Raw genomic sequence first — 26,777 nt, 5'->3', positions numbered from 1 at the left:
TAATTTAGAAGAGTATTTGTTTAGAAAATCAGTCTCGAAATATAAAATCTGTTGAGAACTAAGTTGATAATTAATTTTGTCCCATGCTTCAAGACTTGCCAATAAACTGTTTTCCGCTTATTTGTACTTTATATTGAACAAGTATCTCCTCCGACATTACAGACCAACAAATTAAAGCATATAACGATAAATACTAAATTTCATACATGTCGTTTGGTACTTTCCATTGCTTCAAACAATTCTATTTCGTTCAAAGTTATTTTCGTCATTAAATGAGATTGTGTCCCGCGCATACGCATCAGTGTTTCCGCATGGCGGGTGGTTTAGTAATTCTCGACGCGGTCGTGAAAATTTAACGTTTAAAGTGGTTTGATTTAATACCTCAATAATTCTATCAACTCATAGAATTCAAAATGAATTTCAACTTCCAAGGTAAATCTCGTTTAATTTTGAAATCACCGATTATTAGTTGATCTTTACATGCCCTTATTTTAATTGCGAAGTGAGCCAGCTCCTTTAGATACACATTTCTGGTGTGTTGCTGACCAATTAAACAAGGTGTAGAAAAATGATTTCACTGGCTTTGGAGGCTCACGGTGACGTGTAACATCCTATCTACAAAAATTGTTTTGCTGGTTATATATGTACATTAATATCAGTTATGAAATACTGAGAATGAAACTACAATATACTGGCATTAATCCAATAGATCATGTCACCTACTCTTACATTTTGTGTTGCACAGCGCGCATGTAACTTGGCTGGTCAAGACTTTGGCGCCCATAGCAGTTTCAGAAAAAAACCCAGCCTTACTGCAAGTAAATGACCTCTTACAAGGCCCAAAATATACATATATGCATTGATCATGTAGAGCTAAATCTGATACACTTAACATTGTCAACAGTAAATTTGTAATCAGAAAAATATTAAGCTCCTTAAAAGAACTATCGATGACATTGATACGCAAGGTACATAAGTTATCACACATGCATAAGTTATACATCATTACATTGTTTCAGTTTTGACGCAACTCTTAAGATATTCAGTTAAACTGTTCATTCTTTTGCGAAAACTACTTTTCCACTAGATCCGGGTTCCCGTACTTGGATTCAGTGCTGTTATATTTCCTGGTCCTTTGGGATCATGGAGTTCATTCAATTTTTTTTTGTTGGAGTTAACGTCGCACAGACACATGATAGGTCATATGGCGACTTTCCAGCTTTATGGTGGAGGAAGACCCCAGGTGCCCCTCCGTGCATTATTTCATCACAAGCAGGCACCTGGGTAGAACCACCGACCTTCCGTAAGCCAGCTGGATGGCTTCCTCACATGAAGAATTCAACGCCCCGAGTGAGGCTCGAACCCACATCGATGAGGGGCAAGTGATTTGAAGTCAGCGGCAGTTCATTCAATATATGTGTAATAGAGTTCCACTTAAGCCGGCGCTAGGGGGCATGAGAAGTGTTGCATGTTTCATTACCTCTCATGAACAGACTCAATCAAACCGAGTTAAGTCTGCTATTATTCTGCTTTGTTGCATGCTTTGCTTTCAACGGATCTTTTTACAGATTTTATTCCATGTGCACCGCCGTATGAATGCACCTGCGGATGTCTCTAAATTATACTCTGGTACTTATGTGTAAATGTTGAGTTCTTCTTAACCCGGTGCTAGAAGGCTTGGGCGGTAGCTTGCATTTCCACAACCATCCACGAACAAGCTCAATCAAACCGAACCTGCAACAGTTTTGTTTAAGTCGTGTTGGGCGATCTGTGGTTTTTCATATTTTAATTAGAGAAAAACATGTCGAAACAAGGCAATCCACGTGCTACTTATGTATGTCTTTTCATCTTTAACATACCGTGCAAGGGCCGAATATTTTCATGCACAAATAAATATCGGGAATTTACGTCTTGTTTTTCCAAATAAAAGTCTCGTTTTGTTTCATGAAAGTTCCCGCTAAAGTTCCGTGCCCTCACTCTTCAAGGCATCTTAACCTTGATGAGAAGTGACCTATATTTTTACCATATGTCAGTAAGAGTGGCCTGTCGCTCCTAACCATTGGAAATAAATAACAAATTCTTATTAAATGAGATAAGGCCGTGACTTAATTATTATTATATCATTATGGATGGTGAACAAAACATTATGGTATATTGTACGATGTGTAAGTGTCATGACAAAAGCATGGAATGATAGTTTCCGAAACAAAATAGACAACGCTATAATGCTGAAACATACATTAACAAGGCAATGCAAGGAGAATGCAAAGTGCTAGGTAAGGCCAGCCAAAGAAAATCCGAGGCTGAATCTCATTTTCCGCATAGTGATGATGTCTTAAATGGAAACAAAATATGAATCCAACTCAACCAACACTAAAATTGTGTCTGCAAAAATAATATCTTTATTTACGCATTAATATAATGTTTCATCTTTAATTGTAATATTTGTATAATGGAGTCGGTTGCTAGGTTTGGATCGACTAAATTGCGCCGCGTAATGGCTAAAGTCAGGACTTCTGTTTAACGGTCGACCATTTAGGTCAAGGCTCTCTCAATGTAATTAACACCAGTGGTAGGTGAAGGCAAGTCGATTGTTAAAATTAGAATGCTGATCTAGTGAAGAGAGTTTGGAAGTTTGCGATACAGTCGCAGTATCAAAAGCTATTTAAAGGCAAGCCAATTTTGTGGAACATGTTATACAGAAGGTCTCATGTAACGGGCGGACATCAGTTACTGTTTACGTTAGAATAATATTGTCAAAAAAGAATACGATTACTCTTGTACCATTTTTTGCTACGTTTATAAAGTGATGAAAACAGAAGTCATGACTGTCGATTGAAACTAAAGTCTTTAGTTTGATATTTTCAAGTTGCCTTATTCTACGAATGGTGCGATTTTATAGGAAAATAAACAAGTGCAATGTGCTCTAGTACACGCAGAAGAAGTTTGATACTTACTGCATAATTGAATGTTTGTGATATTCAGTAAATATTAAGTGTCTTGTTAATTATTCAAAGTCCACAAAATCCACAACGAAGCTTGCATACACTTGGGTGCAAGATTGGAGATTCTTGTCATGAAAGGTTGTCTTTATTCGCAAAAGGCACTGCATGTCGGCAGTATGTGGCACGACCTGATGTGTTGACACTGAAAGTATATAATACGGCAGCAGAAATTCCTTTATAAAAGTGTTGGGGGTGAGGAGGGTGTGTATTTTTGTACACGAATAGTCGATTTGAATGCTGAGTTCTTAAGTGTAAATATAACATGACCACACCCGTGAACTGTTGGTGCGTGAACTTTATTAATCGAGGCACGATATATTTCATGGACAGGACTGAAATAATAATACAATACAGTGTATGTGTTAAGGGTAGCAAATGCTTTTGCAATAAATGCAGATGTACAAAATTATTGAAACGCGCTTGTATATACCTTTATTAATTTAGAAAGTACCCTAATCTCATATACAGTAAAGAGTACCAGCAATATACGGGCTGCCTGAATACACTGGTATTGCTGTTCGTCTGTCCAGATCCGTCTGACTTTCAAGACCTTTTTTTTAACCCAGAGAACTACCCACACGTCTAGTTGTATGTCGGGCATCCAGTGACAGTAAATCTTTCCCGTTACAACCTGTCCAGTCCTCGTACTTTACGACACGCCTTTGCGCCTGTAAGCACCATACGATGTTTGAATTCGGCCAACTAAGCTCTAACAGATCTTCGACTTACTTCTAGCTCTGTACTTCCGGGAAATCAATCGTAACTTTTTTATTTTTTCTTCGACACGGACAACGATCTACGGACCGTCGCTAGATGCGACAAATACTGTGAAAGATCATTTAGGTCAGTGTATCAGATTTTTCGTTTGAATTAATGACAATACGTTTAACAGTAAATATAAAAAATATTTTTTTATTTGCGATCAGGTATGTGAAACGTTGCGGATTCTGTTTGATAACACATTTTTTTACATTTGGTAGTAAAACATATAGACATGGAATAGGATACTTGTGACCCATTCATTGCTGATTTATTTTTATTCTGCTATAAATGAGATATTTTGGACAATATCTTTAAACATCGATGTGAAAAGGCGGTAGTGTGAAGTTTTTTTTATATGGTGTTGCCCATCGTACTAGTGCTCAATTGTCTTTTCGACCTCTTTAGGTAGATACGGAGATTTTTATCCGGAGCGATATGGATTCGGTAGTTTTGCGAATAATATATTTACAAAGTGCATATGCAGGAACAGAACTGAACTTCAAGGTTCTCGAATTACTAATGGTATCATTGAGAAAAATTGCTAGAAATTTAAATCACACTCACTAAATGATATTTTCCTATTCATCTCCCATTTACACGTAATTTTATTACTTTGTGTGTGTGGGGGGGGGGGGGGGGTGGTAATGCCGTTTTTCAGCAGCAGTTCAGTTATGTAACGGCGTGCAGTTAACCTAACCAGTGTGCCTGGATTCTGTACCAGTACAAACCTGTTCTCCACTCCCCCACTTGAATCAGAGGTGGAGGACGAATGATATCAGACACAATGTCTTTTATCAAATCGTTACGGAAAAAATACGCCCCAACCGGGGATCGAACTCACCACCCCGCGATCCCTAAATCTGCGCTCTCCCTATTGAGCTAAGCATACGGGATATCATAAATTAAGTACGAAGTTTGAAATTTAGTAACACTTGATATAATGAGAGCTATATATTTAATATACTAATTTATCAGCATTTGTTTTTGGTTATTCATTCATTTCCTTGCCACACCACCTATTTCAAGAATACATGAAGTGAGCTTATGGACAGCAATTGTTGAAGATCATTACTTGAAGGATAACAAGTATATTGTAAGAAAGTAAAATTTTGCATTCCTGTTAAACAAAAGTAGTTCCGAAAATTACGATCATAACGCATTGTTGCTGCTTTATTCTGGTAGTATTGTAAATTGTTTACCTTGAAGCGGGTTAAAGATTCATATCTAATTATGTAATTGTACGTTATCTTGGCAACCGTTACACCACCTACATCAATTGATAGAACCTGAAAACATACCTGTCAGCCAACAGATCACCTTCAACTCTCTTAACAAAATGGCGACATTTGTAAAGTTTTTACTGTTTTTATTGCTGACGTTTGGATTTTTAAGTTCGATAAATGCACAGGTGAGTTTATTTTGAAACGTGGTTTGTTCATTCTTATTTTGATCCGTTAAGGCGATTGATCTCAGTTGTCAGGACACAAGGATCTTAGATGTACAGTATTTTATGTTTGCACAAATGTCCTTGACGTTCAAATTGAGTTTGTACTAAAATAACCGTCTAGATTTTTATTTTTTCTTATATCTTATTTGTTTTGTTAGGAAATATAATTGATATAGTGGTCGTAAAAAGTATCGTGCAACCATTATTTTTAGAAATGGTGAAAAGAATTACGACGTAAGGAAATTAATACCTCATATCTAGAAGCGTCAGTTTGGACTTAGATTTAACAAATATAAAAAGTAATTTGAAAACAACAACGAAGTTATTCACTAAATTTAACACAGATCGTCTGATCTTTTAAAGCAATATTATGACGAAAATCATATAGCGTCTTAAACACTCCATATGCTATGAAGTTTTTAAAACTTCCGAAAATTAAAACACAATGCTTAATTCAATCAAATATTTGTAACATAAATTAGAAAATTTATTGATTGTTTTTTGTTTTGTTTTGGGTTTAACGCCGGTTTTCAACAGTATTTCAGTCATGTAATGGTGGGCAGTTAACCTAACCAGTATTTCTGGATTATAAACCAGTACAAACCTGTTCTCCGCAAGTAACTGCCAACTTCCCCACATGAATCAGAGGTGGAGGACTAATGATTTCAGACACAAATGTCGTCTACCAAATAGTCACGGAGAACATACGCCCCGCCCGAGGATCGAACTCACGACCCCGCGATCCGTAGACCGACGCTCTACCTACTGAGCTAAGCGGGCGGGCTAGAAAATTTATTGAATGAAGATACAATGGAAAAATAATAAAGAACTGTGGCTGTTTGATAATTTTCAGTAAGTCGCTACGCGTTCCTATTTGATAGCGTAATGACTATTCATATGTGTGAGACTGCGATTCTTTTCACCCAATATCATTACTGAGTATATTTCGGTGAACGGTGTACTAATATCTAGAACTAAGCCTGTTCATGTTTTTCACTTTATACAATTTGATATTTTGCCAGCGATGTAAGAGCTTATTTCGACAGGGATTTATTATATTTATACTGCCTGGTCTGACTAGTCGTAAAAAACAGTAAGCTTCAGGTTGGTATGCCCCAGACTCATTTAAAACCCCCAGTTTCTGTTATATATGTACCCCAGTTTGAACTTGCTTTTATTTTATGTCGTTCTATATTGTCTTGTTTATTTCCCTTCACTCATTTATTTATGCTTCCTCCTTTTATGTCCGCCTTTTTATACAATATTTCCCTTTCTCACCCTTCTCACTCCACTCCCTTTCCATTTGATAGCTTTCATAAATACTTACTGATTGATATTTGACTCCCCACTTTTTATGCTTATCACCCCTTTTTTAATGTTCGCCCTTTCACACATCCTCCTCCGAGCAACTAAGGTTTTCGTCAAGCAATTCATTTTCAAAACTTGTACATGTGATTATTTACACTAAATGAAATTGTGTTCACTGAGAGCAAAATGCGTGTTAGATTTATTGGAGGAATTTTTAAAATTTGATTTTCCTAACCTGGTTGCCCATTGAAATAAGAGTTATTATAGCATAAATATAATTTTGATAAAAATGCAAAGCCTAGGAAATGATGTGAATATGAGGACGTTTTTACTATGTTTAGTCAAAGAGTTGCATTCACACATATATTTAGCCAAATAGATAGGAAGTGAAATTACTATCACCTCTCTTTGCATATCTTAGTTATGCAACAAAGATAAGAGTGGAAATAAATGAATTCACTAGCTACAGCAGTTTTAAAGGATGCCTGTTTGGTTCACATGATTGAAATTAATCTCTTATAGAATATACAAAATGTGTAAAATGTTACTGAACACCTATAATAGAATTTTATTTATGTCAAGGTGGAAACTGATTCGTCTGTGTTAAACACTAGGTCTGATTGATATAGTACGTTCATCACTCACTCGTTTTAGTCTCTCCAGTAAACATTTTAAAATTTCAAATTCCAAACGCTTGCCATCATTTGTCATAAACAGAGTTACTGGCAATTAAGAATGTTATCTGCAAAGAGTTCTCTCCCCTTCACAAATTGCATTTTATATTTGTTACTTACTGCATATTTCTTTTCTTTCAGACAAAGCCACACGTAAAAGTTGCAGCTGTCCAAGTAAGTTATTAATCTGTATCGTGTACCCGTTTCTAGAACTGTGCTTTACTAGTAAAATGACAATAAGGTGTCCTAAAATTTTACTATTTGAACGGTAAAATTTAGAAATGCATAATACTAGGAAAGCAAATAACCTTTTAAAATACCATTGCAACAGAGGTGTAGATATTGACCGCTTAGATATCAAACACACCACTATTGCTGATATGGCACTAAACTCCCACTGAAGGGCGAGGCAAGCATAAACCATTTGGTCTTCCGTTCATTTATACTGGCCTAACAGTACTAAAGGAATCGGCGCGGGATACATCTAATCTAGTCGCATAATGCCAACAGGTTATAGAACACTAATTTTTCACTTTGAATAGCGAAAAAGGTAAAACGTTTTGCTTCAAAATGCCATGAGGATTTGTAATCTAAAATGGGCCTGGCTATGTGTAACAACACTGTGAACGTAGTATATTTCATATAGACTTAATAACTTACTACACATTAAAACTAGATAGAATTTTGATGCTATGGATCAAATTTGATTTAGAATAAACGGATTTCAAATGTTCTTAAAGGATGGTCATTGCCCATCATTCACTATAATATTTTACCTTAAGATATTTACATCCGATAAAGAAATTTCTCATCAAAAGTATTTAACTTTACTGAATTTGATATAGAAGTTGATTGTGTATGCAGAGTTATATTCATACCTAAATGTCATATAGTAACAGTCATTTGTTAAAAACCTCTTGTGTTTTAGTGTAGTACACATTTGTACTGTGTTTAGCTATACATGTTTTAAATGTGTACTATTTTAAATCTAATGCAAATTGTTTTTGTTTATACATATAAGAATGTTACTTGAAATAACCTAAATTTAATTAATAGATAAGCTGGGAATATTCTGATGGAATTTATTTTCATTCATGACATGTACTATGAAGCCTACATTGTGTTCTACGAGTACATCAATTACAGCTTTTAAATATTCTTAATACGTAGACATGTTATATTTACTGGCTGTATATTGGGTTTCTATCGTAATACATTATTATCATGCAACCTAGTACTAGCCTGCCTCGTTCTTAAACTACTACCGTTTATTTGCCACATCCGTTGAATATTCCTGACATAGTCTGTATTGTTCCAGAAATCAAGGCTGCTGTAGAAACTTCTTGAAGTTCAGACATATCTGTAATTATCTTGGAGTTTTATGTTATAGCAAATAACAAAATTGGCTGTTTCTGATATGCAAAGGGAAGTTTACAGGTTCTCTAAGGTGGAACTGTGGTAGATAGAGTTGCTACACTTTCTGCTAGTATAATAAAATGGAAAAAAAATAATGAGAACTGCCGTAGGTAGTTAGGTCCTTCAAAACATGTGTTCATAAAGGCATATAAACAGTACAAAAACACCAAGAAGGTAGAGGTCATAAATATACTAAGAGAGCTTTTGACTGACGTGTAACCACTACAGCACTTCTTCACAAATGACCAATACAATTTTGATATAAACGTATGTATAATAAAGCGTGATTGTGTTTCTAAAAATGCAGAAATTTTCTTTGGAATGCTACAAAAATATTATATATAAATCAACAATGAAATACAATACAACTGATCAACATAAAATATGAACATGCCATCAAAACCGAAATAGTATATGTCTTCTATCCGCAATTACCGAACTAGTAGGAAAGTTAGTTATGCTCCTTTCTCTATATATTACAACCTAGTATCTAAGCAACCACCAGTGGGTATAAACTGAATCTTCAGCTTTTTCAGGGTGGTAATCTGACACGAAACGCACATATTTGATACCTTTATTTAATGTAACAAAAAGTTAATCCCTAATTTTGACTTAAAATGTTTTGGATGTAAGCTGGCATGCTAGTAATCATTTGCGACATCGCACACTTTCTGACTGTAATGTTGTCCAGACCTACGATTACGTGTTCGGATAGCATAACCCTCATGCTTCATCCTAATGTTTTTAATCTCAATCTCTGAATTGTCAATGTTTTAGTAAGGAGCTTGTTTGCAAGCTTATTTAGCGTAGTATCTCCCTTGTCCAGTTTGTATCATTGTAGTCTTTCATGGCAACGCTTTGGAATAGTTAAGCGTTACTGTCTTCCAAAAAAAAATCTTGGCAAAATATGAAGTGCTATGTTGTACAATGATTATAACTATAGCTGTGGCCTTGAATTATCAGCGTGAATGTACTGAATTCGTTTTCAATGCTATCTTACATTCATGCTTACATTTGTACTATGAATTATAAATACACCAGGCAACCCAAAGGAAGTATGTATAGCTCGAGTATTGAAATTCATTCGGTTAGTGGAAGTGTTGTAGTTTGTCAGGTAAATTGTAGGGTTGACTATTCATATAAATTCTATTGATGATAATTAAATCCTTAAGGATCTCGCGTACGGAAAAGTGTTCTGTTCGCGCATAATATCACTAACACAACATAAAAAAGCATCTTTATTACAACGCTATCAAAAAATTCTACTATGGATACTACAAAAACCGACAGATTATATATGGTATATACTTTAAGTCTTTTTGAAATTTTTAGGCACATCCCGGATTTCCGTTTGTTTTAAATCAGATAAATAGAAGCAGCACTTGAGCGTTATTCTGTAATATGGCAGTATGTGTGCTATTTATTTTTACCTCTGGGATCACCTGTAGAAAAGAAGGCATTTAAACCTAACCCCACCGCCTCTTTAAATCAATGAAATTTGAGCGCAGTTTCCTGATTCCAACAGTGCCGTACACTAGTTCGTGTGTTTTGATATAATTTGACCATGTTTTCATGTAGAATATTCCTTTAGGTGCAAAGCAGGTCAAAGTAACTTATTGTCGTTAAAAAAAAAAAAAAAGAAAAAAAAAAAAAAAAAAAAACCATTTTCATTCAAATCTGCCTCTAAAATAATGTCTTACACAATTAATCAAGGTGTATGTTTAAAGCTAGAGGCATGTACACATTACTTTCTTTGAAAATTTGCTTTCAGTAATTAAAATATTACCATTTATACCCTTTGAACTAAGGTACACCAAATATGTAAAAAGTCGACCGGGGCCACTCCCCTGCCACTGTTTCCTCGTGATCTGGGTAACTTTCGCAGTTAGAATATATAGTTTCTTTTGTCTATACCAGCTAAACACTGAAATGTCACTGCTAATTTATGAAACACAGTAACACAGAGGGGCTTCCGTGGCCGGGTATTTAAGGTCGCTAACTTCAAATCACTTGCTCCTCATTGCCCTGGGTTCGAAACCTCGCTTGATTTGTATAACGTTTTCAGTAACTGACTTACGGAAGGTCGGTGCTTCTACCCAGAAAATGCCCAGATCTGTAGGGTCTTTCTCCACTAAGAATATCTCCATATGACTAATAACTATGTCGGTGTGATGTCACCCCCATCCCCCCACAAAAAATAAATAAATGAAAATATAAGTAAATAGGCAAAACATAACAGTTATACATTGTAATAATAAATGATATATATCCCAAAGTGAATTGATCACTGATGGGTGATACTGGCGAAACATTTTTGTATATTTCAAAAAATCAAATTATTGCGTGAAACCACTATTCAATTATAATTCAGATTATATATAGGGTTGCATATGATCTTGCATACTCAAAAGTGAACAAAGATTGTTTTGATTTAACTAATCATATCATCCAGGATCCGGGCACAAAATTTCTGTAAATCTTAGATGTATCGAAGAGGTGAAAAAGTACGTATAAAATCGACCTGGTATTTTATTTGGCTTTTTTAACTGTTTTTTTTTTTAAATGCTGTAATCGTTTACGAATAATGCATGTCCTCCAAACGTGTTTGATCAATAACAGTTTTATATGACTTTATTTGAATGATGAAAATATCTTAGGCACATTAAACACTTTAAAATGCTGTTTCTTTTTTATGTCAGGAACCTCCGTATTTGATGCAAGAGTCAGATGGAGAGTTTAGTGGGATTGTTCCAGATATACTCAACAAACTTGGGTATAACTATACCATTTATATCCCGCCTGATAATCGGTACGGTTTTCAATACAAGAATGGAACGTGGACCGGAATGATAGGAGAACTTGTTGACGGGGTAAGAAAGGTTTTAAACAGACATGTCGTTATTAAATGTCGCCGTGTCGTAAAATATGTAGACAAAGAATAATCAAGATCAAAGGCCAGCGTTAGTGAGTTGTACCTCCTGCGAGAATAACCGTAAACGGCAAGATACTTCCAATATGACATACAGCTGCGTTAACTTGTTCTCTTGTGTACCTGCCTTTCAGACACTGTCTCTAGATGAATTTCAGAATCCGTTTACTTGATTTACTTGACCGCCTCAAATCTTGGGATATTACACTGTATCAATGACACCTATAATAGGCAAACGTAATCATTTTATGCAAATGAAGAGTGCACAGAAAGTACTATTTTAAGCGCAAAATTAATTGAAAACAAATTGCCAAATCAGTTTATTATCTTACGTAAACAAAAACTAGAATCAAACACTGTTGATATTTTACTAGTTTTGCTATTAAAGAAAAAGGACATATAGTCCTTGACATATACTTTGTCTTATGGTGATGCTATTGCTCTAAGAACAACATATTCGAAATACTAGAAGATGCTTCTGTAGAAAAGCGCATGTATCCCCAATGCATAGTCGTATAGGCAAGAAGTCAATAGGGGGCAGGAGCAAAAGTCAAAGAGACACTGATGGTTGGCTGCAATAGGGATCATCTACTTGGCTGGTCCAGTCATCACGCTAAGTTTCAACACTCTGGGCCTAGTGGTTCCAAAGTTGTGAACTGGAAACGGTTTTCCATGTTCAGGCCCCTGTGACCTTGACCTTCGATTGAGTGACCCCAAAATCAGTAGGGGTCATCTACCCTGTATGTCCAACCATCCTTTTGAGTTTCAGTGGTTCTCAAGTTATTGATTGGAAAGAGTTTTCTATGTTCAGCCCCCTGTGACCTTGACCTTTGATAGAGTGACCCCAAAAACAATAGGGGTCATTTACTCTTTAAGCCCTATCACCCTATGAGGTATGAAGGTTCTAGGGCAAATGGTTCTCACGTTATTGACCGGAAATGGATTCCCATGTTCTGTCCACTGCGGCCTAGACCTTTAATAGAGAGATCCCAAAATCAAAAGGGGTCATTTACTCTGCATGCCAAATCATCCTATGAAGGTTCAACATTCTGGGTCAAGTAGTTCTCAAGTTATTGGCCGTAAATGGTTTTCCATGTTCAGGCCCCTGTGATCTTAACCTTTAATAGAGTGACTCCAAAATCAATAGGGGTCATCTACTTTGCAAGTCCAATCATTTTATTAAGTTTCAACATTCTGAGTCAAGTGGTTCTCAAGTTATTGATTGGAAAGAGTTTTCTATGATTAGCCCCCTGTGGCCATGACCTTTGATGGAGTCACCCCAAAAATCTACTCTGTAAGTCCTATCACCCTATGAAGTTTGAAGGTTCTAGGTCAAATGGTTCTCAAGTTATTGACCGGAAATGGATTTCCATGTTCTGTCCGCTGCGACCTTGACCTTTAATAGAGTGACCCCAAAATCAGTAGGGGTCTACTCTGCAAGTCCAATCATCCTATGAAGCTTCAACATTCTGGGTCAAGTGGTTCTCGAGTAACTGACTGGAAATGGTTTTCCATGTTCAGGCCTCTGTGACCTTGACCTTTAATAGAGTGACCCCAAAATCAATAAGGGTCATCTACTCAGCAAGTCCAATCACTCTATGAAGTTTCAACATTCTAGATCAAGTGGTTCTCAAGTTATTGATCGGAAATTGTTTTCCATGTGCAGGCCCCTGTGACCTTGACCTTTGATAGAGTGACCCAGAAAACAATAGGGGTCGTCTACTCTATAAACCCTGTCACCTTATGAAGTTTGAAGGTTCTAGGTCAAATAGTTCTCCAGTTATTGATCGGAAACGAAGTGTGACGGACGGACAGGGCAAAACAATGGGGAGTGGGGGATATAATTAAGGCCTGTATATTAATAAGTTAACACGAAAAAAGCTTAGCTCAATATTACTTTTACTTCGTATCGTTGTGATGTTATCGCTCTAAGAACATTGTTGCGGTGTGCAACTGTTCGAAATATTGTAGAATTGTTTCTTGGAATTATGGAAAGGATCTAGTAATCCTATTAACCGCTACATCCGGTTTGAATATTTTCTAATGCTGAGAGATGTGAGAGGGGATAGTTGATATGACATCTCATTTGCCCTGGAACTTCGACAGTAAAAATCACTGAGATCACTTTTCCTGAGAAGACTTATCCACATTTCAAAAATACGACCACTTAATGTCCAGTAAAATAATTCGGAGGAAAAGTTTTTCAAGTTTTAAATTTTATGATAAATGCCATAATAAAATACTGTCGAAAGAACTACTTAAAGCGACTTTTTCAAAAACTGAACATAGCAAATAAACGCTGTTTACACATCAGGCTGAGGAAAAACTCGTTGCAATATGCGTTGAGAGTAGCGGCAAACAGTTTTAACACTGCTCATAAAATCAGTTACAAAACCAAATACTTCTTACGATGAAAATTCAAAATAAATTAAACTGTTTGGTAACATAAAACCTATTATTTATGAAACAAACTTTGAAGGAAATTTTGAATACAGAAGGACACTTACCTCCTAACCACTTCTTTTTTATTTGTAAACAAAAATCCAGAGCTTTTTTTAAGAAAATTAAATAAAATCGACATACGAAGATCATTTTCGAATCGATACTGACTCAAACGGTAAATTGTGCTGCCATAGTTCGCATCCACCAATCAAAATTACGTCTAATATATTGTCACCTGAAACTAAATTTCAAATATAGATGAAGATTAGTTTATTTTCTTTACGACTCTCATGCGGTTTTACATTTAGCAAATTTACATTTTCTTGGACAGTGTTTAAAATAAATGCATATAAACTAAAGAATTAAAAAAACAACAACAACAACAACAAAAGAAAAACCAAAAAAAAAAAAAAAAAAAAAAAAATAAGAAAAACCGAACAAACAAACTTTTCATCCATGTACGGCAAATTACTTCATTCTTGCAGCTTGTATTCAAAGAGTTTGATATTTATTTATTATTATTAATTAAATCTGGCCAAGTATGGTGGTTTTGTTTGTGATAATAGAAGCATGACAGCTGCCACCTAGGCACATGTAGCTCGTACTCTATGTCATGACACCTGCCACCTAGGCACATGTAGCTCGTACTCTATGTCATGACAGCTGCCACCTAGGCACATGTAGCTCGTACTCTATGTCATAAAAATCCCATTTTCATGAATTAAATGCTATTACGTGTTGGTGTCGATAGCAAAATCACCTTCTAATCTTTTTTCAAAATGTCCATCATTTTATAAATAATGGTATTATCATTAAACCCGTTTTGCTTTCATTCTAATTAATAGGTAAGCATAATGCAATATTTTATCTTTGTGTCAACAGCCCAGTATTGATTACAGAAATTGAATATGAAATAACTTCAGATTCTATATTTACAACTGATATTTTAATTATATTTTGGCTACATTTTTAAAATTGACTTTTTTCTCGGTAAAATATGGCCTTTTTGTGTTTATTTGCCACAAAATGCATTTTTTTTTCATTTATTCTAGTGCCGACCATAACTGAAACATTGCTTAAAAGGGCGTCATACCAAAATTAGTGAATAAGAGACTGGTTTTTGTACCTTTATCCGATTTAGCCGAATCAATATGTACTTTTTTTATAGTCTGCAGATATAGCTGGACTGTTTACAGTAACAGCCCGTAGGTCTGAATTCGTCGATACGTCGTTCCCAGTCATGTCCATAGGTCTATCTATCTTGATGAAGAAGCCAGGGAGTATGGAGCAATCACTACAGGAACATCTTACCAAACTGTTGTATCCATTCGAGGGTTCAGTATGGCTGATGTCATTTGTGGCCCTGTTCGTTACCAGCACAGTATTGTACATTATGATGCATTTCAACCCATACGAATGGAGAAGAATGTCACGAGATCACGAGGCGACTTTGCGAGAAGGGGAATCATTCACATGTCCCAACGCTTTCTTCTTTGTGGCCAGTACACTTATGTGGCAGGGTAATTACAATTTAAGTTCTATCGAATTACTGCCTTCTTAAAGAGTGCATGAGGCGCTTTTTTCGAGCAGCGTTCTCAGACGCATCACGTTTAACTAATATAATAGAAATACGCAGCAGAACATGACATTTCACTAGAATATCAACGTTTGATAATTATTGTACTCTTAGCAAATATTGGAATATTGATGAAATATTACACATGTTTTTATTTTAATGTCCTCCTGCAATTGAAATGAAACTTGGTATACATCATAAATATGAAGTGTACGTGCACATCTAGTCAGAACTTTCATGTCATGTTACACTCCTCCTACATTTTCCATCCAATTCATATGTTACATAGTACATAGCGTCAGTATGGAACAGACATACGCATGTTACAAATTTTAGAATGAATATTTTGTTCTCAACACCTACAGTTTCCGTCAAACTGGACTGAAACTTCATAATGCAACATTAGCAATAAGTGAACATGCGCATGTTGTTAAAAAATTTAAGTATTTTTCTTGGAAATACGGCCTCTTTTCAGAATTTGAAATATTACAACTACACTTGAACAAACACTGTATAAAACAGAAGTGGTGACTTTGCTTATAGACTGATAAATAGATATTTGCGACTGTGGACACCTAAGACGATCGATTTTTCAAGGGGACCGTCTCAACATGATTTAATAAATTTATGTGCGGTAGGAAAACATTCCTATAATGATAGTAAGGTTTGGCTTATTATGCCACCGTACAGGATAATATTTGGATTTGTCTGTCCTTCCGTCTGTTCATCAAAGAAATGTTTTGTTACACAAATCGCAAAAAGTATTTGATCTAGCGTCATAACACTTTCCTGAAATGTTCTTCAATATTATAAGTTGCGCATCTGAGAAAAAGTTGAAAAGATGAGCTAGTCTGATCGCAATGCATCCGTCGTCGTCATCCGACATAAAAAAGATCTAAACTGAATCAGTTTGGATCAAACTGTAGGTCAGCAGGTAAAACATCGTCAAAACTGTAGAAAACTTAGTATCTTGCGTCATCATCCTTTGTTGTTACCATACGCCCGAAGGGACTTATTTTGTTATACCCGCGGTGTCCATCTGGCCGTCTGTATGTCTGTCCGACTGTCCATTAGCAATTTCGTGTCCGCTCTGTAAATTTTGAAGCTTGAAGGATTTCGAACAAACTTGACACAAATGTTCACCACATCAAGTGCAGAACGCCTGTTTTGGATGGCTCACTTTAAGGTCATGGTCACACTTTGATGTGAAGGTCATATGGGTTTATTTCGTGTCCGTTCTGTTACTCTTGAACTGTTTGAAAGATTTAAAGAAACTTTGCACAAATGTTCACCACATGGAGACGTGCAGAGTGCATGTTTTGGATGGCTGGCTTCAAGATCTAGGTCACACTTAGAGGTCAAAGGTCATATGAATTTGTTCGAGTCCGCTGTGTAACTTGAACTGCTCGAAGGATTTTAAAGAAACTTGGCATAAATATTCACCACATCGAGACGACGATGTGCGGAGCGCATGTTTCAGATGGCTCGCCTCAAGGTCAAGATTACACTTAGGGGTCAAATGTCACATGACTTTGTTCCGTGTGTATATTGCTTTGCATTGCGGTGCTCTTGTTTTCATATGGCATCTAGTGTTAAGATTTTTTTTCTATGCTTAAGGTTATTTACCTATCTATTGACCGCATATGACCAAGTTTCAGACTTTACCGATATTTTGATAACATTATAACTATTCAGTATCTAGCTTTTCTTTGTTTGGGTTAGTAACCGTCTTTTAGACCCAATTTCAAAGTTGACCTACATGTCCAAAGATTAGGTAGACACTAATTACTGAAGAATGCTAACAGTGTTTTTATTTAGAACTCTCTCTATGATATAGAACCTTGTGACCAAATTTTAAATCCCAGATAATCCAGTTTCAAGCTAAATTTTTATAACGTCAAACATTCTAATCAGGTATCATTAAGATTTGATATTATATCATGACTTGTAGTGTGTTAACAATGTCTTTAACTTCGCCTTGTGACGATAATTTTTGACACGAGATAATCTAGTTTTATACCCGACATAGATTTATAAACGGAGACAAATATTATGCCTCGGTCTGTCAAAGATCCAAAAGAAAAAACAATAGGAAACAAGGCGATCGTTAACACCAATGGATCTTTTCGAAATTACTGCAGCCTAAAGGGCTTTTCATTCACGGAGGGTGCGTAAGAAGAAATGTTCTTGCATACCAGACGGGGATTTCCGGTATCTTTACCGGTGCTGAAAAAATCCATCTTACACCCCGGCGTGTAAGGTGACTCTCGTGCTTTAAATGACGTATTACGAACTACATATATGTAGAAGATTTATGTAGTTATTTATATTTTATCTAAAAAAAAAAACGGAATAAAAATCCAATACCTTGACAGTTCCTCTTTGTTCCTGATAGTATATTTCTCGATTCAAAACTCGTTATTTTATCAAAAATCCATAACGTTACGCTGCAACTGATATAACAAAACCAGAACTAAACATTGTTATTTGTCTTTGAAACGTCATGATGTCTTTCCTGTTTACGGACGTGGCTTTCCCGCGCTTTGTTTAATTTTCATTATTATTTTGATATCGTTATGCAAGAAAAAGATTCTGTCACTGGTTATAGGTGCAGATGGGAATATCCGGCTCTCGGGTAACTGTTTAGGCGGTAACTAGACTGGAGCATCGTAACCGCTTCGAGACCGGTTATTCCCATCTGCACCTACAAGCAGTGGAAGAATCTTCTCTTGCATACCAGACGGGGATTTCCGGTAATTTTACCGGTGCTGGAAAAATCCATCTTACACCCAGGGGTGTAAGATGACTCTCGTGCTTTAAATGACGTATTACGAACTATATATTATGTAGAAGATTTATGTAGTTATTTATATTTTATTTCGAAAAACGAATAAAAATCCAGTACCTTGACAGTTCCTCTTTGTTCCTGATAGTATATTTCTCGATTCAAAACTCGTTATTTTATCAAAAATTAATAATGTTACGCTGCAACTGATAAAACAAAACCGGAAATAAACATTGTTATTTGTCTTTGAAACCTCATGACGTCTTTCCTGTTTACGTACGTTACTTTCCCGCGCTTTGTTTAAATACGCTGCTATAAGAAATAGTTCTAAAAAGAAAGCCGTTCGACTGATTTTATTTTTATTATTATATCTTGATATGGGTATGCAAGAAAAAGATTCTGTTACTGGTTATAGGTGCAGCTGGGAATATCCGGCTCTCGGGTAACTGTTTAGGCGGTAACTCGGTAGCAGCCTCGTTACCGCCTAAACAGTTACCCTCGAGGCCGGAAATTCCCATCTGCACTTATAACCAGTGAAAGAATCTTATAATATGGTCAGCAAGAGTTGTGGTACCCCTCTCACAGCTCTCTTTGAAAATGTAAGTATGAAGCTTCAAAAAAGGGAGATAATTAAAAAATGGGACCACCTAGATTTATGGTTCCTTGTCTCTACATTACTATTCACAGACTTCTGTCAGTTTGTAAAATATGAAATCTATCTTGCATAGTATTCGAGTTACGCCCCAGAGAATCTTTTAAAAAACGGGAGATTATTAAACATGGGACCAACTTGAGTTACGGTTGCTTGTCACTACACTTCCTCTCAATGACGACTACCATTGTATAATGTTACGACTTGGTACCTTCAATACTTTTTATTTATCCTCCGGACAAGAAGTGTCATAAAGGGAGATAATTCAAAAGGGGCCACATAGAATTATAATTTCTTGTCATGAACTCCCTCTCATTGACCTTTATAACTACGTAAAATATGCAAATACCTTCCAAGTTATGCCAGGGACAAGATGTTCTAAAAAGGGAGATAATTCAAAACTGTGACCGTCTAGAGTTATGGTTCCTTGTCACATCACTCCTCGCTGACATCTATCAGTTTGTAAAGTATCAAGTAAATATCTTGCATAGTATACGAGTTATGTCCCAGACAAGGTTTGCAAAAAATGGAAGATAATTCAAAAATGGGATCACCTAGAGTTATGATTCTTCGTCACACCATTTCCTATCAGTGAACTCTACCATACAGTAACAATTTTAAACCTTCAATACTTTTTATGTTATCCTCTGGACAAGATGTGTGACGGACGGACGGGCAGGCAAAGTGGCGACTACATGCTTCCCCACTTCGGGGAGAATATTTACAAAGTTTGACTTTGATCTAAACCTAGTTGCCTAGTGTTAAAGCCAAGATGATCCGATTTCAAACTTTGTCGAGAATTTGTTAACTCAGACCATTATGCCTAAGTTTCGTTGCGATTTGATTAAAAGTCTAAACTCTACAGCGTTAACAGTGAAATTCAGTGAAATTGTGCACGGCGGATGACGACGGATGACAACGGACGATGGACGCAGTGCAACTTGAGCATTCAGATGACCTGTAACATTTTTGTTTATGTCGTGTTGGGCGACCTTTGGGTTTCCACTTAATTATTGCATCATTTACAATAGCTAATTAAACTTCTTTAGGTTTAGCGGTAAATCACAAAACAACAAAAATTATTAGAAAACGAAATATATATTGACAGGTACCAGATGTAAAGAAATAAATGGAAACAATTGTCAAAAAAGAGGTTTTATGTTATGTTAAGTTGTATTACTTGTACATTGTTGCAAACGCATCAAAACGAAGACATGTAACATTAAAAAAATGGCAAATTTAAAGGGTTTGAACCGTCCAGAAGTATGGCCCCTTCTTGCAGTCCTTTTCCGGAATGAGTATATTTCAAATGGTTTAATAGAATAATATACGTGTTTTACATGCTATTTATTTTTCATGAAAAAGAATGCTTTCTCTCTTAAGATTTGGTGATGTTCAAACGTTTTTCTCCGATACACTGGTCTAACTCTTAATCCTTAAATTAAACAGTACAGTCATTTGCCCTTTGCTCGATTAGATACTGTGAAATTATGTGACATATATTCATGTTTTTAACTTTCTGATCCATTTTGCAATTTCAACAGTATATTTGCAGTTATATACTCTTAAATGGAATAATATTATTAATTATAATCTTAATTAATACAATGCCACATTTTAGAAACGTTGACTTTTTATTCAAATACAGGTTACGTGAGAGCACCACGTTCTATCGGTGCTCGAGTATTGGTTGTAGCATGGTGGGCGTTCACGGTAATTTTCATCGTATCATATACAGCCAGCCTCACGAACTATCTCCGTTTAGGACCCCATCCTGTTGGCATGGAAGGATATACGAAAATAAGAAGTTTCAGGTAAATATCGTTTATGTTTCAAACTCCTTATTTCAAAACATGTTCGTTTTAAGGTTGATTACAATACAATTCGTTTCCAACCTTCAGTCGAATGTACTTCATGTGAAGACGGTCTGCTATTTCGAGGATAGTGCAGTATATGCTATTTTTACAAAATAATTGTGTATATAGTCACCACGATGCGACAATGTCATTTCTTGGCCCTGCATCGATACCGGAAGAAGAAGAAGAAGAATGCCCGAAACAGCACCTTAATTCCAGATCTACATTTACACAGGTCACCCAACACGACAACGAAACTGTTGCAGGCTTGGTTTGATTGAACGGTAGCGGAAGTGCAATACCGTCCACGTCTTCTAGTCCGTTAGAGCAGAACTTAATATTTACACATGCTATAAATACAAGAATATAATGTAGAGGCTTTTCGGAGCTCTTATTATTATTTTTAGCAGTTTCGCTGATATGCAGGCTCCATAACCTCAGGTCCTCTCTCTAAACTACAGAATGTTTAGTTTTGCACATTGTTTTCTCGTTATTCTAACTTGGAACCATACGCCGCTTTACATGGCATTGCACTCTGTATCACTGAAGTTTCCACCAAACTGTGGAAAGTTATATGACCAATAATTGGTCAGTGTGACATAAATTACAAACAAGACCTCGTAGAACACGAAACACCCCCTTGATTCATTCAGTAACTGAACAAGAAACAAAAATTATTTGTTCACTGTAAACAAAAGTACTACTGTTTTGGTTCAATGTGACCTTGACCTTTGACCTCAAATTCAACAGAAGTCATCTGCTGGTCATGATCAACCTCTTATATTAAGTTTCGTGATCCTAGGCCAAAGTGTTCTCAAGTTATTGTCCGGAAAGGTTTTAACTGTTCCGAGTCAATGTGACCTTGCCGTTGGCCCCAAAATCTGAAGGGGTCATCTACTGGTCATGCCAATCTTCCTATCAAGTTTCGTGATCCTAGGCCCAAGCGTTTTCAAGTAAACGTCTTGAAACGGTTTAACTGTTCCGGGTCACTGTACTCTTGACCTTTAACCTACTGATCTTAAAATCAATAGGGGTCATCTGCTTGTCATGATTAACCTCTCTATCAATTTTCATGATCCTTGACCAAAGCATTCTCGAGTTATTGTCCGGAAATCGTTCAACTGTTCCTGGCCAATGTGACCTTCAACTTTGACCTAATGACCTCAAGATATATATAAATCAACTGCTTGTCATGACCAACCTCCCTGTCAATTTTCCTGATCCTAGGCCCAAGCGTTCTTGAAATATCATCAGAAAACTGTTTTACTGTTCCTGGTCACTGTAACCTTGACCTGTGACCTACTGATCTCTAAATCAATAGGAATCATCTGCTGGTAACCACCAACCTCCCTATCAACCTTCACGATCCTATGCCCAAGCATTCTTGAGTTAACATCCGGAAACCGTTTTATTGTTACGGGTTACTGTGACCTTGAACTTTGACCTACTGAAGTCATTAGGGGATATTTGCTGGTCATGACGAACCTTTCTATTTACTTCATGATCCTAGGCCCAAGCGTTCTTGAGTTATCATCCGGAAACCGTTTTATTGTTCCGGGTCACTGTGACCTTGACCTTTGACATACTGATCACAAAATCAATAGGGGTCATTTGCTGGTGATGACCAACCTCTCTATCAACATTCATGATCCTAGGTCCAAGCGTTCTTAAGTTATAATCCAGAAACGGATTGGTCTACATACCGACCGACCGACAGACATCTGCAAAACAATATACCCCTCCTTCGAAGGGGGGCATAAAAAGTAGAAAAATGAAAAAGAAAACAATATCAATAAGACAAGCTATACATTGATCGCCATATCTTACGTAACTATAATATTTATACTAAGAGAAGCTTTATGCATTAGATAAAATCTTTTTCCTTTTGCAGAGATCTCGCGAACACCAATGACGTTAGGGTAGGGTTTCATCCAAGTGGCTCAACTAAACGATTCTTACGAGAATCTAAATCAACTGTGTATCAAGACCTCTACCAGAAAGGAATTGAAGACCCAAGTTTTGGTAGTTTGAATAATACTGCAAGTTTTGTCAACTACGTGAGGAGTAGACCGTCCGGAGAGTTTGCTGTAATTCTCGAGAGTTCCGCATCTAGATATATTGTGAATCAACTGCCTTGCAATTTGTATGCTATCAACGAAGGATTCCCAATGCACCACTATGTGTTTGGACTGCAAAAGAATTCACCTTTAAAAGAAGAATTGAATATGGCATTGCTACGGCTTTCCGAAACAGGGGAATTACATGAAATTGAACGAAAATGGTTTAAATCGAAAGTTTGTTCTGATGCGGTGCTACCATCACATGAATACGGGGAAATAAAGATTTTGGCATTTTATCGACTTGATCTAGCAACTTTCTCGACTGCACTACTGATTGTTATAGCGGGTATAATTATCGGAGGCGTCATATGCATCATTGAAATATGCATTTACAGGAAAGCGGAAACGGTATGTACTATTTTAGTTTTTTTTATGTAAGCTGAAATGTCATACTTCCGTTCGTTTTATTTACTATTTAACAGAGTGTATTTGATGTAAAACAGTGTAGATAGTAGAACTTTTTGTTTTGCAAGTTATATCATGTGTCTGCAAAGTTTCTTGGTATGTTCGATAAAAACATACTTTTTTAAGCAACATATAGAATATCTAAAAGCCAAATGTTTGAAGTCATTGAGTCTTAAAGATAAAATTTGAAATACTGATTTGGGAACCGATCGTAAGGTTTTAATACGACTCTATAGAGCTTTGACTGGTTCCAAGCTAGATTACAGTGTGTTGTTTATGGCTCAGCAAGAAATAGCTTTTACAGGCTCCATAACCTCAGATCCCCTTCCCAGTTTCCAGTTTGTTTAGTTCTGCCCATTTTCTCGTTTGGGGCAAACCCTTTACTTTATCTGGGGACCAAACGCCACTCTTCATGGAATTACACGCCTCAGCAGGTGTATCATTGAAGGTTCCATGTTCACCGCCGTTTGAATACATCTGCGGATGTCTCTAAATTGCTTTTTGTACTTTTAGCATGTATAAAAGTTGAGTTCTGCTCAACCCGGGGCTAGAGGGCGTGGACGGTAGCATGCATTTCCACAACCGTCCATGAACAGGCTCAATCAAACCGAGCCTGCAACATTTTCGTTTTTGTTGTGTTGAGCGACCTGTGATGTTTCCACTTTTCTCTGTTTTATTATCACAGCAGCGTTGTTTGTGCCGTGTGGCGGCCGTAAAAAGTCTCCACGTACATTCAGTCAGGGCTGTTATATTTCGGTCTTCTCAGATCGTTCAGCACGACTTTTATGTCGCGTTATTCGAACCGTTTAGTTTCTCAACATGACCATTTCGACCTGGGTAGTTCCAATACTCCCGCTTCGTAGCCTTTCGTATTGTTTTATCACCCCTTGGATATGGTGCCTGCTTTTTAATTTTGTCTTTTGGCAGTTCCTGTGATACGCAGGCTCCATAACCTCAGATCCCCTTCCCAATTTCCAGTTTGTTTAGTTCTGCCCATTGTTTTCTCGTTTGGGGCAAACCCTTTACTTTATCCGGGGACCAAACGCCGCTCTTCATGGAATTACACGCCTCAACACGTGTATCATTGAAGGTTCCATGTTCACCGCCGTTTGAATACATCTGCGGATGTCTCTAAATTGCTTTTTGTACTTTTAGCATGTATAAAAGTTGAGTTCTGCTCAACCCGGGGCTAGAGGGCGTGGACGGTAGCATGCATTTCCACTACCGTCCATGAACAGGCTCAATCAAACCGAGCCTGCAACATTTTCGTTTTTGTTGTGTTGAGCGACCTGTGAAGTTTCCACTTTTCTCTATTTTACAAATGTTAGATGTAGAGATAGTACCTAAGTTTTTCAGATCATAGGTTTGAAGTTAAAAAGCTTTGAAATGTAGACAAATGTCCATATATTTCTCAAAAACAGAAATATAGACGATATTTTAACCAGAAGTGTGGAGTTATGAGCATTTAATATTTTCATGTTAACGAACATTTTGTGATCCAGGAAATGTAACTCTTCTTGAACATGGAGAGCATAAACATCAAAGGGACATAATATAGTCAATATTTTCTAATTGGGTGCATTTGATTTAACATTCAACTTTGATCTGGATTGCTAAATAATGATCCATGATACTGTGTGCTAAAAATTTAGAACATCTGGAACAGTCTATTAACAGCAAAACTATGCTTTAGCAGAATCTAAATAGTTAAGCTCTATCTGGGATTCGAACCCAGGACCTCTCACACCTAAGGCAGACACTCTACCACTTCCCTATAACAGCAATAGCTAATAGCAATGCAATTTAATTGCTGGATTACATTGCGTGAACTGAACAATAATCGGTGACTCCGGATTATCGGCGTATTCGCTTTGTTACCTAGCGGCAATTTTTGTGTAAAGAAAAATTATAATCTAATGCTGTCAACGTCATAATCTGTCAAATCTGCCCAAATTTCTCTGACGTGTTGTTCAGAGTATGAACTTTCTAACTGGCAGTACCAGTGAAATATTACTTACACCGAATCTTGTATATTTGCCCTTTTTGCAGCTGTCGAACGGCAAAGACGGTGAGTTTTGTCCAAATATAAGTAATTATTTTACCAGTTTTGGGAGGATTTCAATTGGTGGGAAATTACAGTTACAAACTAAATACCTTTCTGCAACACATGGAGTCATTAGCATTCACTGTCAATCAGTATTATGATTAAGATCGACTGTCATTCATTCATTTCAAAGTTTCATAGACAGAGTCCGTTGTTTACATTTTTATCGTAACCGGTGCACTTGTAAAAATCACTTTAGTTTGAAAAATCAAAGTATTCGAAGAGCTATGGTACGGTCTCTATTAGATGGCTCAGCAAGAAATAGTTTTTTTTACAAATTTAAGATGACTCAGCAAGAAAAAGTTTTTACAATATACTTAAAGGGTGGCTATAAACAAAACTAATTCTGCTCATAAAATCATTTTTAAACCAAAGTTTTCGATTGAGAAAAAAAACTGAAACAAATTAAACCGTTTGGATTTTGCATACAATCTTCTATGAATGGAACTGACTTCAATTCTGGATACACCACTATGGACCCTTACTTCCCCTACAGCTCTTTTGTATGAAAATATAGTGAAGAAAAGTTTATTATCTTTTCCGACTCCCTTTCTGTTTTACAGTCAACTCGTAACCGAAATATGGAACATCCTTTCAGTTGAAATATTCTTCTCAGGATTCATGCGCTATCTTTCAAAATGTCAATTTTGTTAGATTCCAAGTCATGATGGTATTAATGGAAACGAGGATGCCGATACTGCAGCAAAGAAATCCTTTTCTTACACTGATATTAAGCCAGATATAAATAAATATATTTTAATCTAAATGACAGTAGTCATGGATAAATGAACTTCGTGATAAAAAACTTACTTTAGGTGATTGACACCAAGGGAACAGATCTGTCCGCATGGAGGAAGTTTTCTTTCTCATTGTCGAATAGGTCATACTCGTTTGACTCATTCTTATCTACTGAATAAAGAAGATCAACCTAATACCATGTCAAACACCGCTTACTATTAAACATGTTTTAGTCGACAGTGTGGCCTTCGCTCCACTGCACAGTGCATACTATGACATTCAATCTTTCAAAGAGTTGCTTGAAAAGTTTCAATCGGCAATATTTTATCCTTTTTAAATCATTTGTCACAAAACTTAACATCATATATTTTTATTTTCATATTGCAATATCATTGTTTTTAACTGATCTGTTTTAAATATCAAACCGTCTATACGTATACGATTTTTTAAATAAATGTTTTTAGAGATGCTATATAATCTATGATTTCAATACAGCTTCTCGGCGACATATAGCCCTCCTGTGTCGATTCGCCTCAAAATCAAACTCACTAGAATCTA

The 26,777-nt window shown here is 36.4% G+C and overlaps 1 protein-coding gene across 2 annotated transcripts in view; it reads left to right on the top strand.

Annotated features, from left to right (window-relative positions):
- Positions 1-5,027: 5,027 nt before the first annotated feature.
- Positions 5,028-26,777, top strand: part of LOC128555600 (glutamate receptor ionotropic, kainate glr-3-like) — a 72,064-nt gene continuing 50,314 nt past the window's right edge. The window contains exons 1-6 of one of the 2 annotated variants that reach the window (XM_053538392.1): positions 5,028-5,175; positions 7,338-7,370; positions 11,312-11,482; positions 15,152-15,503; positions 20,645-20,810; positions 22,744-23,320. In XM_053538392.1, the coding sequence (XP_053394367.1) occupies positions 5,104-5,175; positions 7,338-7,370; positions 11,312-11,482; positions 15,152-15,503; positions 20,645-20,810; positions 22,744-23,320 (1,371 nt within the window). In that variant the 5' untranslated portion in view covers positions 5,028-5,103. The remainder of the gene's footprint in view (positions 5,176-7,337; positions 7,371-11,311; positions 11,483-15,151; positions 15,504-20,644; positions 20,811-22,743; positions 23,321-26,777) is intronic. The other variant, XM_053538389.1, reaches the window with a different exon arrangement.

The sequence above is a fragment of the Mercenaria mercenaria genome, chromosome 1 (genome assembly GCF_021730395.1).
Source record: "Mercenaria mercenaria strain notata chromosome 1, MADL_Memer_1, whole genome shotgun sequence".
NCBI lineage: Eukaryota > Metazoa > Mollusca > Bivalvia > Venerida > Veneridae > Mercenaria > Mercenaria mercenaria.
This window is presented reverse-complemented; position numbering and strand designations above follow the sequence as displayed.